At 42.8% G+C, this 13690-nt stretch overlaps 1 protein-coding gene across 1 annotated transcript in view; it reads right to left on the minus strand.

Annotated features, from left to right (window-relative positions):
• Positions 1-4627, minus strand: part of LOC149180052 (protein ROOT INITIATION DEFECTIVE 3-like) — a 161974-nt gene extending 157347 nt beyond the window's left edge. The window contains exon 1 of the mRNA XM_089413744.1: positions 4583-4627. Within this exon, the coding sequence (XP_089269870.1) occupies positions 4583-4627 (45 nt within the window). The remainder of the gene's footprint in view (positions 1-4582) is intronic.
• Between the last annotated feature and the right edge of the window lie 9063 nt (positions 4628-13690).

Genomic DNA, 13690 nt, shown 5'->3' on the forward strand with positions numbered 1-13690 from the left:
ACTTGTTACATGGTCAATTTTCACAAAGGAAATGGTAGCACATTATGAGGATACAAAAAGCAACACCTTCTTTATAGCAACACCACAACAATTGGAAATGGTAAAAGGGCTTTGTGACATAGTGGAAAGCAAAATTATGGAAACCAAGAAGCATACCCCTCACAACTATAAAGATGGAAGTGTTGTTTCTCCTAGCCTTCCACAACCTACAAGGGTTACACCGCAACAATTGGAAGAAAAAGGAGAAAAAGGGCTTTGTTACAATTGTGATAGAAAATGTACTAAAGGTCATAAGTGTGCTGAGAAGAAATTATTTTACATAAAATATGAAGAGGAGGAAGAAAAGGATCAAGAAACATCAAAAGAAGAGGATATACACCAGAACCCCACCCAGAGAAAGAAGAAATGAATCAGACCATATCTTGTAAAGTATTGGCAAGAATTACTACTCCTCAAACTCTCAAGATAGAAGGACATATCAAGAAGAAAAAGGTGCAAGAAGTGAAAGATCACATCGAGAAAGAAGAAATGAATCCAACCATATCTTGTAATTCATTGGTCGAAATTACCACTCCTCAAACTATCGAGATAGAAGGACATATCAAGAAGAAAAATGTTCAAGAAGTGAAAGATCACATCGAGCATCAAGAAATGAATACGACCATATCTTGTAAAAGATTGGAAGAAATTGCCACTCCTCAAACTCTAGAGATAGAAGGACATATCAAGAAGAAAAAGGTTCAAGCAATGAAAGATGACATCGAGCATCAACAACAAGTTCTCGAACTTTTAAAGGATAACGACACTTCGGTGCAAAATCAAACGAAACAACAGGTAGATCAACATAGTAGTGAAAAATGTTTTGATGTAGGTGATTGGGTATTTTTATTGCTACATCTCAAGCAAGTTATTTATGAGAAGGAAATGTTGGCAATACTACATGCACTTAAAAAATGGCGACCTTATCGAATGGGAAGACTCTTCAAGGACGAGGATGTGGAAGCATTGTTTTGTGTTATTTCTATTATCCAACCAGATTGGATAAACGAAGCAAGGGATGAATGGAAGAAGGACGAAGAAGTATGGCCACTTATTCAAAAGTTGCAAAAGATCCCAATTCAAACAATAATGCGAGAAATTGAAGAGGGAGAAAAAAATCATATTGGAACCTGGAGCAGTCACAGAAACAAGAACCCGACAGCTACGAAATCGATCAATTTCAGAGTATCTCATCAAGTGGAAGAACTTACCCGCTGAAGATTCCACATGGGAGGACAAGAATTTTATACAGAAGCATCAAGAACTACTCAAGCGTTGAGGACAACGTTGTTTGAAGGAGAGGGGCATGTTAGGCCCCTATACTACTAGTGTAACCCCTTATTGTTATTAGTACAAACGACTTATTATATTGATGTACCCATGTAGTGCCCTTATTGTTGCTATTGTGCCCCATAGAAGCCCACTATTGTTATTATTGTGCCCTTACATTATTATTGTTATGTTGGCTCTAATTATGTTATGACCCCTTAGACTCCTATATATAGAAAGGAGGTCTTTTCATTTGTATAATCCAAGAATTATTCATTTATGTAATGTAAAGGAGGTTTCCCCCTCGAAGAGGCTGAATTCTAAGGCGTTGATCTATCTTTTCTATCTTTCTTGAAGCTGGTTTCATAACAAAATGGAAGAGGGTAGATGGCCTAAGGTTGTCTTTAATAATAGATTGTGCAAAAGCAAAAAAACTTGGATGCAACAAAATAACAAATGGTTTAGTAAATGGGGTATTTGCTTGAACGCATGTCCCATAAACAACAAAGAGATAAAAACTTTTGTTATGGAAAAGTTCCACAATCGTACTTAGGATTAGAAACTAGGAACAAAGAAAAATTACTATATTGAAGTGTTTAATCCCCCTCATAGTCATCAACCAAAAGCATACATAGAGGCCAATATCTCTTGGAGAGCCAAAATTCTTATTGCTTAGTTAAGGACTAATTCTCATCAACTCCATTGTGAAACAAGGCACTGGAAAAGGCCAAAGGAAGTGTGGGAGGAAAGACTAGGCATTTTTTGTTCTTCCGAAAAAGTGGAAACAGAAGAACATTTCATTTTAAAATGTGAGGCCTTCAAAGACAACATGGAAAGTTATGCAGATATGTTGGCAACTAGCTCTTGGGATAATCTATTTAGCGAGGGGTTTGTCGAGAAGCTGGGAACATTTATTTTGAAGCTTCACAGAAAAAGGGCCAAATACATCATGCAGACAAAGAAGCAATATGTCCCATAGGCTATCTTTAGCCTCGTGGACGTTAAAATAATTTCTTTCTTCTTTCTTCCCTAATAAGCAAAACTCTAATCTCAATGGAGGATCTAACAGCAATCACAAGAAGGGACTTGATGATGCTATCAAAAATTTAAACGGAGTTCATATCTTTTGGGATACAAAGGTTGTTGTGGAGTTATATGACATTTATTTTCATCATACTTGATAATCTTGAGATGAATTATGATAAATATCTTGAGATGAATTATGGGATCGGTAGTATTTTAATTTATTTGTTAATTTTGATTGTATCTGAGGAAAGGTTAATTTTTGTGTGGGGTAAAAGAACCATTAATTTAATAATGAGATATAGTTAATGGATTTGTGTGAGAAATGATCAAGTTTAAACACATTTTTTGGTAGTTTAATTTTCACAATTAGCTCCCACAATTAACCCCTCTCCATAAGATTTAAATTGAAGACCTAATGGGGACTAAATCTCACACAAACCAACTAGTTGTGTAAGTTTAAATATGTGAATGTGTTTCTCTATTTGATGTTTACCACTTTGACAATGTCTTCTTTGTTGACTTTTAAGGGAATTGTTTGGCCTTATTTACTTCTTTGGGTTTTTCTTGGTTGCACAATTTATACTTTCCTTTGATCAACCCCTTGCATATGTGCTTGACTTGCTCTACCTACATTAGTTAGAGGAGCTTTCTTGAAATTATTATGCCCAAGAAGGTCTACCTTTACTAGGTGTTGGGTAGTGGATCCCCCGCATAATGGTTTTGGGGCTTAAAGCCCATAATTTTGGGTATTGGTATTGTAAAGACTTCGCGAAGTGCGCAGAGCGCGAGTTGTAATGAGTCAAGTCAAAGAGTAGTCCGCCCTAAAATATTGTAATTTAATCTAGAATGTGTCGGCCTACCCATGGTCCGTAGACCATGGGAATGTATAAATAGAGCGAGGCTCTAAGTGTAAGAGGTAGCTTTTGTTGAGATCATAAGTGTACGGGTTTCTAAAAGTAATATTGGATCTAAGTCTGTAAGTCTGAGTCGCGGGTCGTTGTAGTAGTAGAAGAGGCTCTGTAATTGTGTGCACAGAGGCCTAGTAGAGTCCACAGCTGTGTGCGCGGACTCTTGCAGCTGTGTGCGCAGGGTGGGAAGTGGATTGTAACTAAAAAAAGCATTAATAAAGATAAGCTGGTTTTGGAATATTCTGTATCTATTTCTATATTCTGGTTTATGCATCTATTTATGGTTTATGATTACGCGTGTCTGTCTATGTTAAATGATAACTAAAGTATTGGGCCTACTTGATTTAATTCAAGATCTATAATAATACTAAGCACAGAAAGGGTAAAGAACATTCGCTCTCGTCATCCTAGCCGCGCGAAGGTAGTTGCACCGAATAGACGATTGCGTGGAAGTAGCGCAGCGCGTAGAATCGGTTCGTGAACTTTCCAGACCTCATCAAGACATCCCTAGGGTGCGGAAACCTAGTTCCAACATCCTCCCATACTACCTCAGGTGAGACCTCAGTCTGCGCTCCACGGACTATTGCCGAAAGGGCTGGTAGTTTTGGGATTTGTTTGGCTAAAACACTCTAAACCTGGGTCAGGCCCCATCAAACCAACAAATGGTTCCATTGCCGGGACCGGGATCTGCCTAAGGGATGTCTGATGTCAGAACACTGGAAGCCTATGAAGAAGGAAATTGAAGATTGGTTGGATTAGAAGCTTCATGAGTTCGTGGTACAGGAAAACAAAACCCCACAGATATTTGAGAAGTGGTGGTTGGATTGCTACGTATATACGGAAATCCACGAGATCTTCTTTGCGTCTTTCTCTTCAGAGCTGTATGATTGGATCGCGAGGCTAGTAGACAGCCAAGGAAGGTGTAAGCTCAATCAACCAATAGTGTGGACTCCAGAGTTGGTGCGCAGGCTAGAGGCATCTGAAGATAAGATCGCGCGGGCCGTAGACCATTGGCTGGATCGAATAATAGGAGGGTTTATCACTGATTTGCAATAGACACGACTGTCAGCTACAATGAAGCATAAAGACATTTTCTCAAGGGATCGTGAGGTAAGTACATCTAATCTTTGAATACCTGGATTAAGATGTTGTTATGTGAAAAACAGGTGATGCAAATACATTAATGAGTGGAACGACGCAGAGTGGAAAGGTCTACAAAGGTATCGAAGGGTTAGGAAACAGTCCTTTAATTTCACCTCCGCGAGCGAGCGAGGAAGAGTGCTCATGGGTTTCTCTGAGGAGTGCAGTCAGTTTGATAAGGCACCGCATTTTGCAGTTACCATCCCCACGTACGCCGCCACCCATGTCACCTCATTTGCCTCCATCTTCGGCCACACCACTTCCACCAAACCAGCAGTTCAGCATGGCGAGTGCGATCAAGTTGCATGTATTTAGAGGAGTAGGGAACGAAGATACAAATCAGTTTTGGTTTGTAGTAAGAGCAGTATGGGAAGCACATGGGATTACAGATGATAACATTAAAAAGGCCACATTGGTAAGCGCATTGCAGGACCGCGCATTGACTTGGTATATCAAGCACTCGAATGATCACCCAAATGCAGGAATAGTGGAGATCCAGATCGCGTTGAATAGAGAATTTGGCCGGCCAAAATCCGAAACGTAGTCGATCATTGGATTTAAGCAAATCGCGATGCTTCCAGGTGAAACCCCCTAAGATCTGGATCAAAGGCTGGAGAGTACGATCCGCGAGGCTAATATGACACTGACAGATGCGCAACACCGTGTGTGGTTTGTGGCATCTTTAACACCGCACCCGAGGACGACGTTGTCACAATAGAAGCTCTCAACCCAAGTAGAAGCATTAGAAATGGCAATGAGGTTGCATGAAACACTAATACAAGATCTGGGGTTGGGAGTCCAACAAATCCATGGGCAACTACAGAACCTATGCTTGGAGATGCAAAGTCTGAAGTAGGATAGGGCACCCTGACCGGAAGCGCGTGAAGAAGTGTGGTGCATAAAATGTAAAGGCCAGGGTCATGATAAGAATCACTGCCCAGTATTTGCAAACTATTTGGCAGGAGGAGGACCGATGTCATTGAGGCTAGAGGCATAGGTGGGCCCGAGCGCGGCACTAGCGCTGTGGTGTGCAATATGTCAAGTGGGAGGAAAGCACACGACAGACAACTGTCACCTATTGCAGAAGTATACACAGACTCCGCAGTAGCTATTTTGTAACTTCTATAGATCAGTAGGCCACGATGAGTGAAACTATCGAAGCTATGAATTTTTGATGGATCGAACACTTGCCTACATAATGCAGATCGAGGTGCGAGGTCAGGATCCAGCCGCAGTCGTAGCGTGCAATGGATTCTAAGGGCGCGGACAAAGACGAGGAGGAATGGGACATGGACGAGGGCGTGGACAGCTAATCTGTTACTGGAGGACTAGGGCACTACGCTCGTGATTGTACCAACCCAACGAGAATATCTTGCCCATACTGTGAGCAGTTTGATCATGAAATGGTAGATTGCCCGACGCTGATTGCACAAATGCGTGAAAAAGGGGTGCTACAACCTACTCCAACTCAAAATCCAAATGATGAGGTCGGAACCACGCGAAGAAGACCCTAACGTGAACATGGTACTCAGAAGCAGCACGACCACAAGGGAAGATAAGGGAAAGCAATCCAAGGGTGATACATGGGTTCGCAAGGCTCCTACGAAGGAACCTGAGTTTGACTTGGAGCACGTAAGGGAAAAGTTTATGGAAGCTAAGAAGAGCTTCGTGGAGACCTATACTTTAGGTAGTAAGGATCAACCAGAGACAGGAATGGATCCTTCTATGCTTACTACCTTTTTAGCGACATGCATGAATCTTCTACACAACAATAAGGCAGTTAAGGGACTACAAGAGCTTATCGATAGGTGTGCAGGACGGGGTGAACTGCGCGTAGTCCGAAAATTGGAAAGGGATGCACTGCGCACCGAGAGGGAAATGAGATTGATGGCGCAAATTGGTTAATATGAAATGGATTAGGTGATCTTAGACTTGGGTTCGGACGCGAATGTGTTACCAAAACAGACATGGGAATGCATGGGCAAGCCCGCGTTACAATGGTCTCCTATCCAATTACGCATGGCAAACCAGCAAAAGATTTTACCCATGGGAAGATTGCAAGGGGTAATAGTGGATATCGAAGGTGCGGGCACGCAGACGGACTCTGATGTAATAGAGATTATGGATGACAGTAACCCTTACCCCGCATTGCTAGGAATAGACTAGGCCACGGATATGAATGGAGTCATCAACCTAAAAAAACAAAAGATGATATTCGAGAAAAATTCCCTACACATAGTACTTCCGCTGGATTCAGTCGAAGGAGTGTGCTACACTGACCCTGTGCGCCAGGACGACAGCGACGATGAGCTGGATTGCATTTATCAGATAACGGCACAAGACCAGGATCAGGTGAACTCGACTGAGGATGGGAGAATTTCATGGGAGTGTGACAGTTCTTGTACTTCAGATTCAGATGAAGAAATAGAACACTGGCAGAACTGGTTGCACGAAGTCACAACACTGAATTGTAACATGATGATTTGATCACTACGACGTGTAATGACCGAAGCAAGGGAAATGCCAACAGATGATGGGGTTCCCATCATGGATGGACCCTTAGACAAAGTTGAAAGTACCGTATCCGAACGGAAACAGTGCGATTCGCTCTAATGGGTGTTGCACGCGACACCCGCACGATGGGGGCATATACATCAAAAGAATATCAGAAATTGGCACGAATGTAGAAGACAGATGCGCTTACAATTTGGAAGACCCCAACTAAGGCAGATTGGTGGGAAAAGACAGAACAGCTTGCAAGCACACCAGACATATACAGAACATAATGTTCCAGTGCGTAACAGTATTACAATAGCAGGCCCAAACAGGACGGTTGGAGGAAGAACGGGATCACACTACCAAGTGCCAGAAGGGGATCGTTTACCAATATATGCGAAGTCAGGAATAAGGATCCGCGGATACAATGTAGAAAATGGAACCTGTGCACCCCAGTGGTCAGAGGGCATATACGGAGCTATGCAAGAACTTGGTCGCAAAGCCGAGTCCGAGGCTACAGAATGGTATAGGAACTGAGGTCCGTGAAGAACCTCCACAGAAGGTTGTGAATTTAGCAATGTCAGTGAAGAGGATAGTGCATGAAGTCCGGACTGGAGAACTCATAAGACCTTGCGAAGAGGAGTATGAAGGGATTCAGGAAGCTATTCGGCTAGGGAGTGCACAACTTCGCGAACTGGAAAGGAACAGGATACTACTTCGAATGAAGAATATGATGCTGGACGCGGAGATTAAACGGTTGGAAAAGGAACTAAAGGAGGACTTTCTGAATGAAAAACATGGAAAGTCGCAGCCAGATACGCGCAAACCTAAGGATGAATTAGAGGAGTATAACCGCAAGCTAATTGATCGAATGTCGTGGTTAAGGCAGTGCCTCGCTCTCGGGGGGAATCAGGAGAACGTGTCGCATCCAACAGTGCGTGTAGCAGCGACAATAGAGACCATGTCACGGGTTGCTCGCTAGGACGCGATAGTGGTGCACCAAAGAGATGCGACCACTTGACTAGCCGAAGAGGAGAAAGTCTCAGCGCTCCAGATAGTTGAAAGAGAGTGTGGGACTATAAAACAATCTGTTAAGGGGCTACGCAATAATAGGGATGCGCGCAAGGTCAGTATGTCACAAGGGTCGCAGTCGCGCAAAAGGGGCTACGCTACTGCGCAGATAAACAAGGAAGTGACTGTTGGCGTCACTGTTCATGATAAGACATCCAGTTAAGGCGAAAAGGTGGGGGGTGGTCATTTAAGACATGAAGTCAGAACTAGATTTGAAATGATCTGCCGACCTTCTAGCATTAATGAGCCAGAATATGGGGGGACGGTTGAATTTGAATTTCAATGGGCCTGTAAATTGTAGACGACCCTCCACCAAACAACCCTTGGAATCTTGAAAATAAAGTTGTTGTGTTATCAAGGGAGCATGAACATGATGATTGAGGATGTTGTAAGAGCAAGCCCGTGGTTTAAAGTGTTTCCGAAGGATACATAGGAGTCCTTGATCAGAATCATGTCAACAACCAAGGGAGCCGCGCAAAGTCCTACGTCGCCGGTAGGGATGCACCCAAAATCCCTAAATCGCTCCGGACGTCGAGGTCCAAGAAGGACCCATAGATAGCAGGACTGGTTCGTATGTTGCCGCGAAATCTGCAGTTCGGCAAATTGTTGATGGAAAAAAAGGGAAAAACAGTTAATATTGATAGCGACGATGAGGAAGAGGATCATTCGACCTTTGTCGAAGAGATGGAACCAGAGGAAGAGATGGAAGAAGACATCCAACCAGTACGTGCTGCAGCAAAACTGCCCAAGTATGTCCCTCCGCGGAAAGGGAGGGTAAAGGTACCTAAAGATTTGGATGTCATTAAAAGCACACTTAACACCCCATCCCTCCCTGAGGGGGTTCTATTCGAAGGAACAGCTGTAGGTCGCATTCCCAATATGAAGTTTGAAGACTGGGACCTTGCGGATAACGAGAAGTTTCCCCATTTGGAAACTAGCGAGTTGATGGAACAAAGCACGGAGGGGGTCGTTATGACACTACAGCCGCAGACCTGGCTGCGTGGGGTGGAGGAGGTCGGGCTACTCCACCTCCTATCAATTCCACATTTTCATTGGGCCCCAATCACGATATTTGTCATCAGGCAACTGCTCTACCTAGTGCACGATGGGTACTTATGGCTGGAAGAGCCCATCCCCATCACGATTGAGATCATTCATAGGATCTCTCAACTTCCCTGTGCAGGAAGGGATCCCGTAGAAACAGTTGGCACAAGTGGAGACTTAACGATTGCGGAAGCCATGAAAAAGAAAAATAAGTTGCAGAAAAAGTAGAGAGGGTATGTTATTACTAGTATTCAGGACAAAGGGGTCCGTGTTGCTACCCAGTTGTTGGCAAGAAAGGTAATGAGAAAATGTCGGGGCAATGAGGTACCAGCAACGGTCATCACGCTGGCCGAGCAATGCGCAGAAGGGGTACAGTTCAATTGGGCGTAGTTCCTCTGCGACAAATTCTTGACGAACTGCAGGGAGGCCCAAGAGCAAGGTAAGACCTTCCACTATGCATGGTTGCTCTTATCCAATGTTGGTTAAAGGTGAATTACCTGAGGATAGTCAATTCCCTCCCCTTGACTAGGATTGGCCAGAGGCAACAAAATACGCATTGCTATGGGCAACGAAGGATGCCACAAGAATCCGAGAAGCCAAGATTTTCTGAATACTGATGGAAGCGAGCATACGACTGTGGATCAATAAGCAATCGCACTTATCCACCTCAATATATGATAGTGTGAAGATTTTTACAGACTTTAAAGCGGATATGCACCATGTGTATATCCGGGCACGGAAGGATCCAGAGCAGAAGTGGACCACGCTCCCCTTCATTGCAATAGATGACGTTGTTTTCGCCATACTTGACACCTGGCCACTAGAATGGCGTGCACCAGATGCGGTGGTGCGTGATGAGACGGAGATTCAAAGACAAAAGGATGCCACCAAGTTTCTAGCACAATAGAAGCGGAATGACTAGCTTTCTGAGGAAGTACGGGGGTCCCGGGAGGGAGCGAAGGTTGCCGCAAAAAAGAAAGCAGCAGGAGGGGCCGCTCCGACAGAAGAAGGAAGAGGCCCGAACGTGACCATAGGACTAGGAACGGATGGTATGACAGAAGGTGCGAACCCGAGCACCACCTCTACACCCCTAAAACGGCTGCACATGACCGAACGAACAGGGCCGTGGAAGAAGACCAAGGCATCCAAGTTGGATGGGGAGCCTATCACACTGACCGAGGGTGACCTATGCGACATCGGTGATACAGTTCGCAAAGTCACCAGGGAGGCGCTCCAAGAGGCAATGACGAAGTAGTAGACTACGTTGGGGGCACTCAGGACGCAACTACAAGAACTTCAAGCACAGCCCCCACAACCGGGAATGGTAGCTGCCTACGGGGCTACGGATATGTCAGCAACTAAGCAATTGTTGTGGGCCAAAATGGTTAATATTATCGCACTGCCAGTAGGAGCACTGACAGCAGACAACGTGGAGGACAGAGTCGCGGTAGGCCGACTCAGCGGACTTGGATTAAACTTGGCTGCCTTCCCACGAGAAATCTTATACCAACTACAGGATGAAGCAACATCAGAGCTTCGCGCTAGGGAAGGATGCGCAGTACAGATGCTCAGTGAACAACGAATCAACATCGAGTAGTTGAGCCTCCAACGCAATGAAGCAGTAGCATAGACTCGACAGTTGGAGAAAATTGTCGAGGAAGCATGTCGCCGTGCCCCTAAGCTCGAGATTGTAGCAGACTTACCAGTAGGCATACAGATCCACAAATTGGCCAGTGGATTCCACAAGGCGAAGAAGGAAGCAAAGACGATCTAATTGGGCCTCAACTTGTAGATCGCAGAGTTGAGGCTTAAGGCGTAGCCCGCTACACCGTCGGAGGTCCGAGAGCAATGGTGTTATGTTTCTATACCAATAGGTGTCATAATTTTTGAATGGATGAGGTTAAATCTGTAATATGTACATACCTTTGCTTTCTACAAATCTTTTCAATATTCAAGAAATAAAAAAAAAAGGTAAAAAATGTACAGAGGGTATGTCCCAAAAGAAAAATCAAGGGACAAAAAGATTAAAAAGGTCAAAAAAGATGAAAAATGAACCTCAAGGAAAAAGAAAAAAAGACCATGAAAGTGTGCAAGTCCAAATGCCACTACTATTTACCTTTTTGCATAATAAAGATTGTGTGCAACTTGTTATTTATGCCACAATCCATGGTAACCAAACAGTTTAATCTTGGTTATTCCATGTGTTTTGAATTTCATGCTTAGAAATAGAGAATAAAATCTGACCAAACTGTTTAATCTCGGCAGATAAGTAGATAGGTAGAGTAAATAAAAGGAGCTCAACAGTTTAATCGGAGCCCTTGGATGTAATAAGGATAGACTTAGATAGATTTCTATTGTAAAAGAAAAGAAAAATGTTTTGATAAGGGTTTGCCAGCTTAAGTGCACCCTAATAAAGAGTAGAAAAAATGGTAGGATGAGTAAATGGGTAAGTAGTTGCATGGTTGCAGATTATGGTGATTGATTGGATAAAATCATATCATTTACTTTCATCATCAAATTGCTAAAGAATGGATGATAATAGAACATTTGCAAAGACAAGTGATTAATTTCCCCATTCATTTTACCTTTAATTTCACTAATTTCCCATAAGTAAAGGCAAAAATACCTAAAACCTTAAGTTAAAGGGGCTCAGAGCATTTCTCTGACTTCTAGAGGGACCAGACCCTTGCCCCAATAACTTATAGGGTCTAAGTACTAAAGCCCCCTCGCCAACATTCACCCCCTCCATAATTCATCCATTTCATCTAATATATCCCTCTCCTATGGTGAAATCACCATTTTCCTAAGGGAAAGTAATTGCCCCCATGCAAAACCCCTCTTTTCACAAAAAGCATTTAGTATAAGTTATAATGTGTAGGTGCAAATATGTAAATAAATGTTAAACACATTATACTTAGCACAAAAACTCACTTTCTGCTTTCATTTCATATTAACTTTAATTTTCATTATATTTATTTAACTCCCGAAAATAAGACCCTTCCCCGTATATTTTATTAAAACCCATATGATAATATCCCGCCCCAAGGTTTGAAATATAAACCTTATTAGTAAATTAATTAAATGGATTAATTAGTCGATCAACAACTAATTAAGAACCATAATCCTTCGCCGAATAAAAAGGGTTAATTAATCAAACAGTGATTAATTAATAACTTGTTCCTCCAATCATATCGCCCCCAACGTCATTAAGCCTCCCTAACCCACAGTTAATATCCCGTCAGGCCCCTCCATTAACTCTCTGATCTAATCACACCCCAGATCACCGTACGATCTGACCCCTTCAGATCCAACGGCTGACACTCATATCGGGCGGCCTCCAAAGGCCGACATTTACCCACCCAATGTGAGTGGTTTCACTATTCACCCCACCGCTACGTGGCACCCGATGAATGACATCGGGCGGCCTCCACACAAAACCAATTATCCCGAAAAGCAGTGCGATGGATTCTGCTTACCACCTCCGCTACAAACCAAAATTTTGCATCCCCTGATTGGTGCCAACTGTCGTTTTCCCAATGTACCCGCCAATATCATTGACTTTACACATAAAACCAAAAAACTTATAGTTTTTTCATTTTTTATTGTGAAAAGAACTTTCTAACTTCCATGCAAAGCAGAGTACGTTCAAAACTGTCAACCTGCTGCCAATCGTCAACTTTCCATAGCCACTGAAGTCCAAACTACCTTGCAGACCCGTGCGCTTCCTGCAAACAGTGCACAACACCATTACTCCGTTCAAATAGTCGAAACCGGGTATTTACCCCATTTCCACTGAGAAAACTTATTTTCTTGCTGAACCTAAGCTAAATTCCTTTTAAAACTAAGTAATTTAGTGAATTAAGCTACCTGATAGTCCTGAAATACTCTGAAATAGACCAATTTTTCCCAATTTCCCTTAAACCCTTTGCCCCGTCCTTGAATCCACAAGAACCAAGGGTGGAAGCCCCAATTGCACTAAACATCATGCCCATTACGACTCCCCACAAGGATTTAGACCATCTTCCACTTGCAGACAAGGATTTCTAGATTAAAGACACCTCTGTCTCCAAATCCCCTTTGAAACTTTTATGCAAATACAGAGACCAATACTTGAACCAAGCAAACACCATTGGACTTTGGGAATCAGGTTTACCCAAGTACCAGTTCCCCAGAGTGCATATATTCCCAGAAATTGTACATTATTGTCACATGAACTATGATCCCATCCAAAAGGCAGTGAGAACCCCTGACCATGTTGTTCTATTTACCATCACTGCTGAATCTATTAATGAAATGCTACAATTACAACCAAGCCAAAGTCTGACTCCCCTTTCCATTGGAGATATGTTGAATAGATACCCTACCCTTACATCAATTAGACTGGCTCAGTTATTCCAGACCTTCATCAGAGAAGAAAAGTATACCCCAAAGGACTCTCCTCCTTATCTATGGACAATATTCTCCAGCCTTGGCCAAGACATCATAGACATGATATCCAGTGTGCTAGGCTACACCACTAGTGAATTTGTTGATGAGATCATAATATCCATCATGTCAATCTACTCTCCTGGCCAACCACCAGCCATCATATTTGACTATGCAAAGTTTATTGCTGACAGAATGCATGATCAATTCATGAAGTTAGAAAATGAAAGAGTTTTCAAGTATTCTTCAGTTTTATATCATTTATTCTTATA

This window comes from Pinus tabuliformis, chromosome 3_2 (genome assembly GCF_031772625.1).
Source record: "Pinus tabuliformis cultivar Carrire ecotype Pingquan chromosome 3_2, CPIR1, whole genome shotgun sequence".
Lineage (NCBI taxonomy): Eukaryota > Viridiplantae > Streptophyta > Pinopsida > Pinales > Pinaceae > Pinus > Pinus tabuliformis.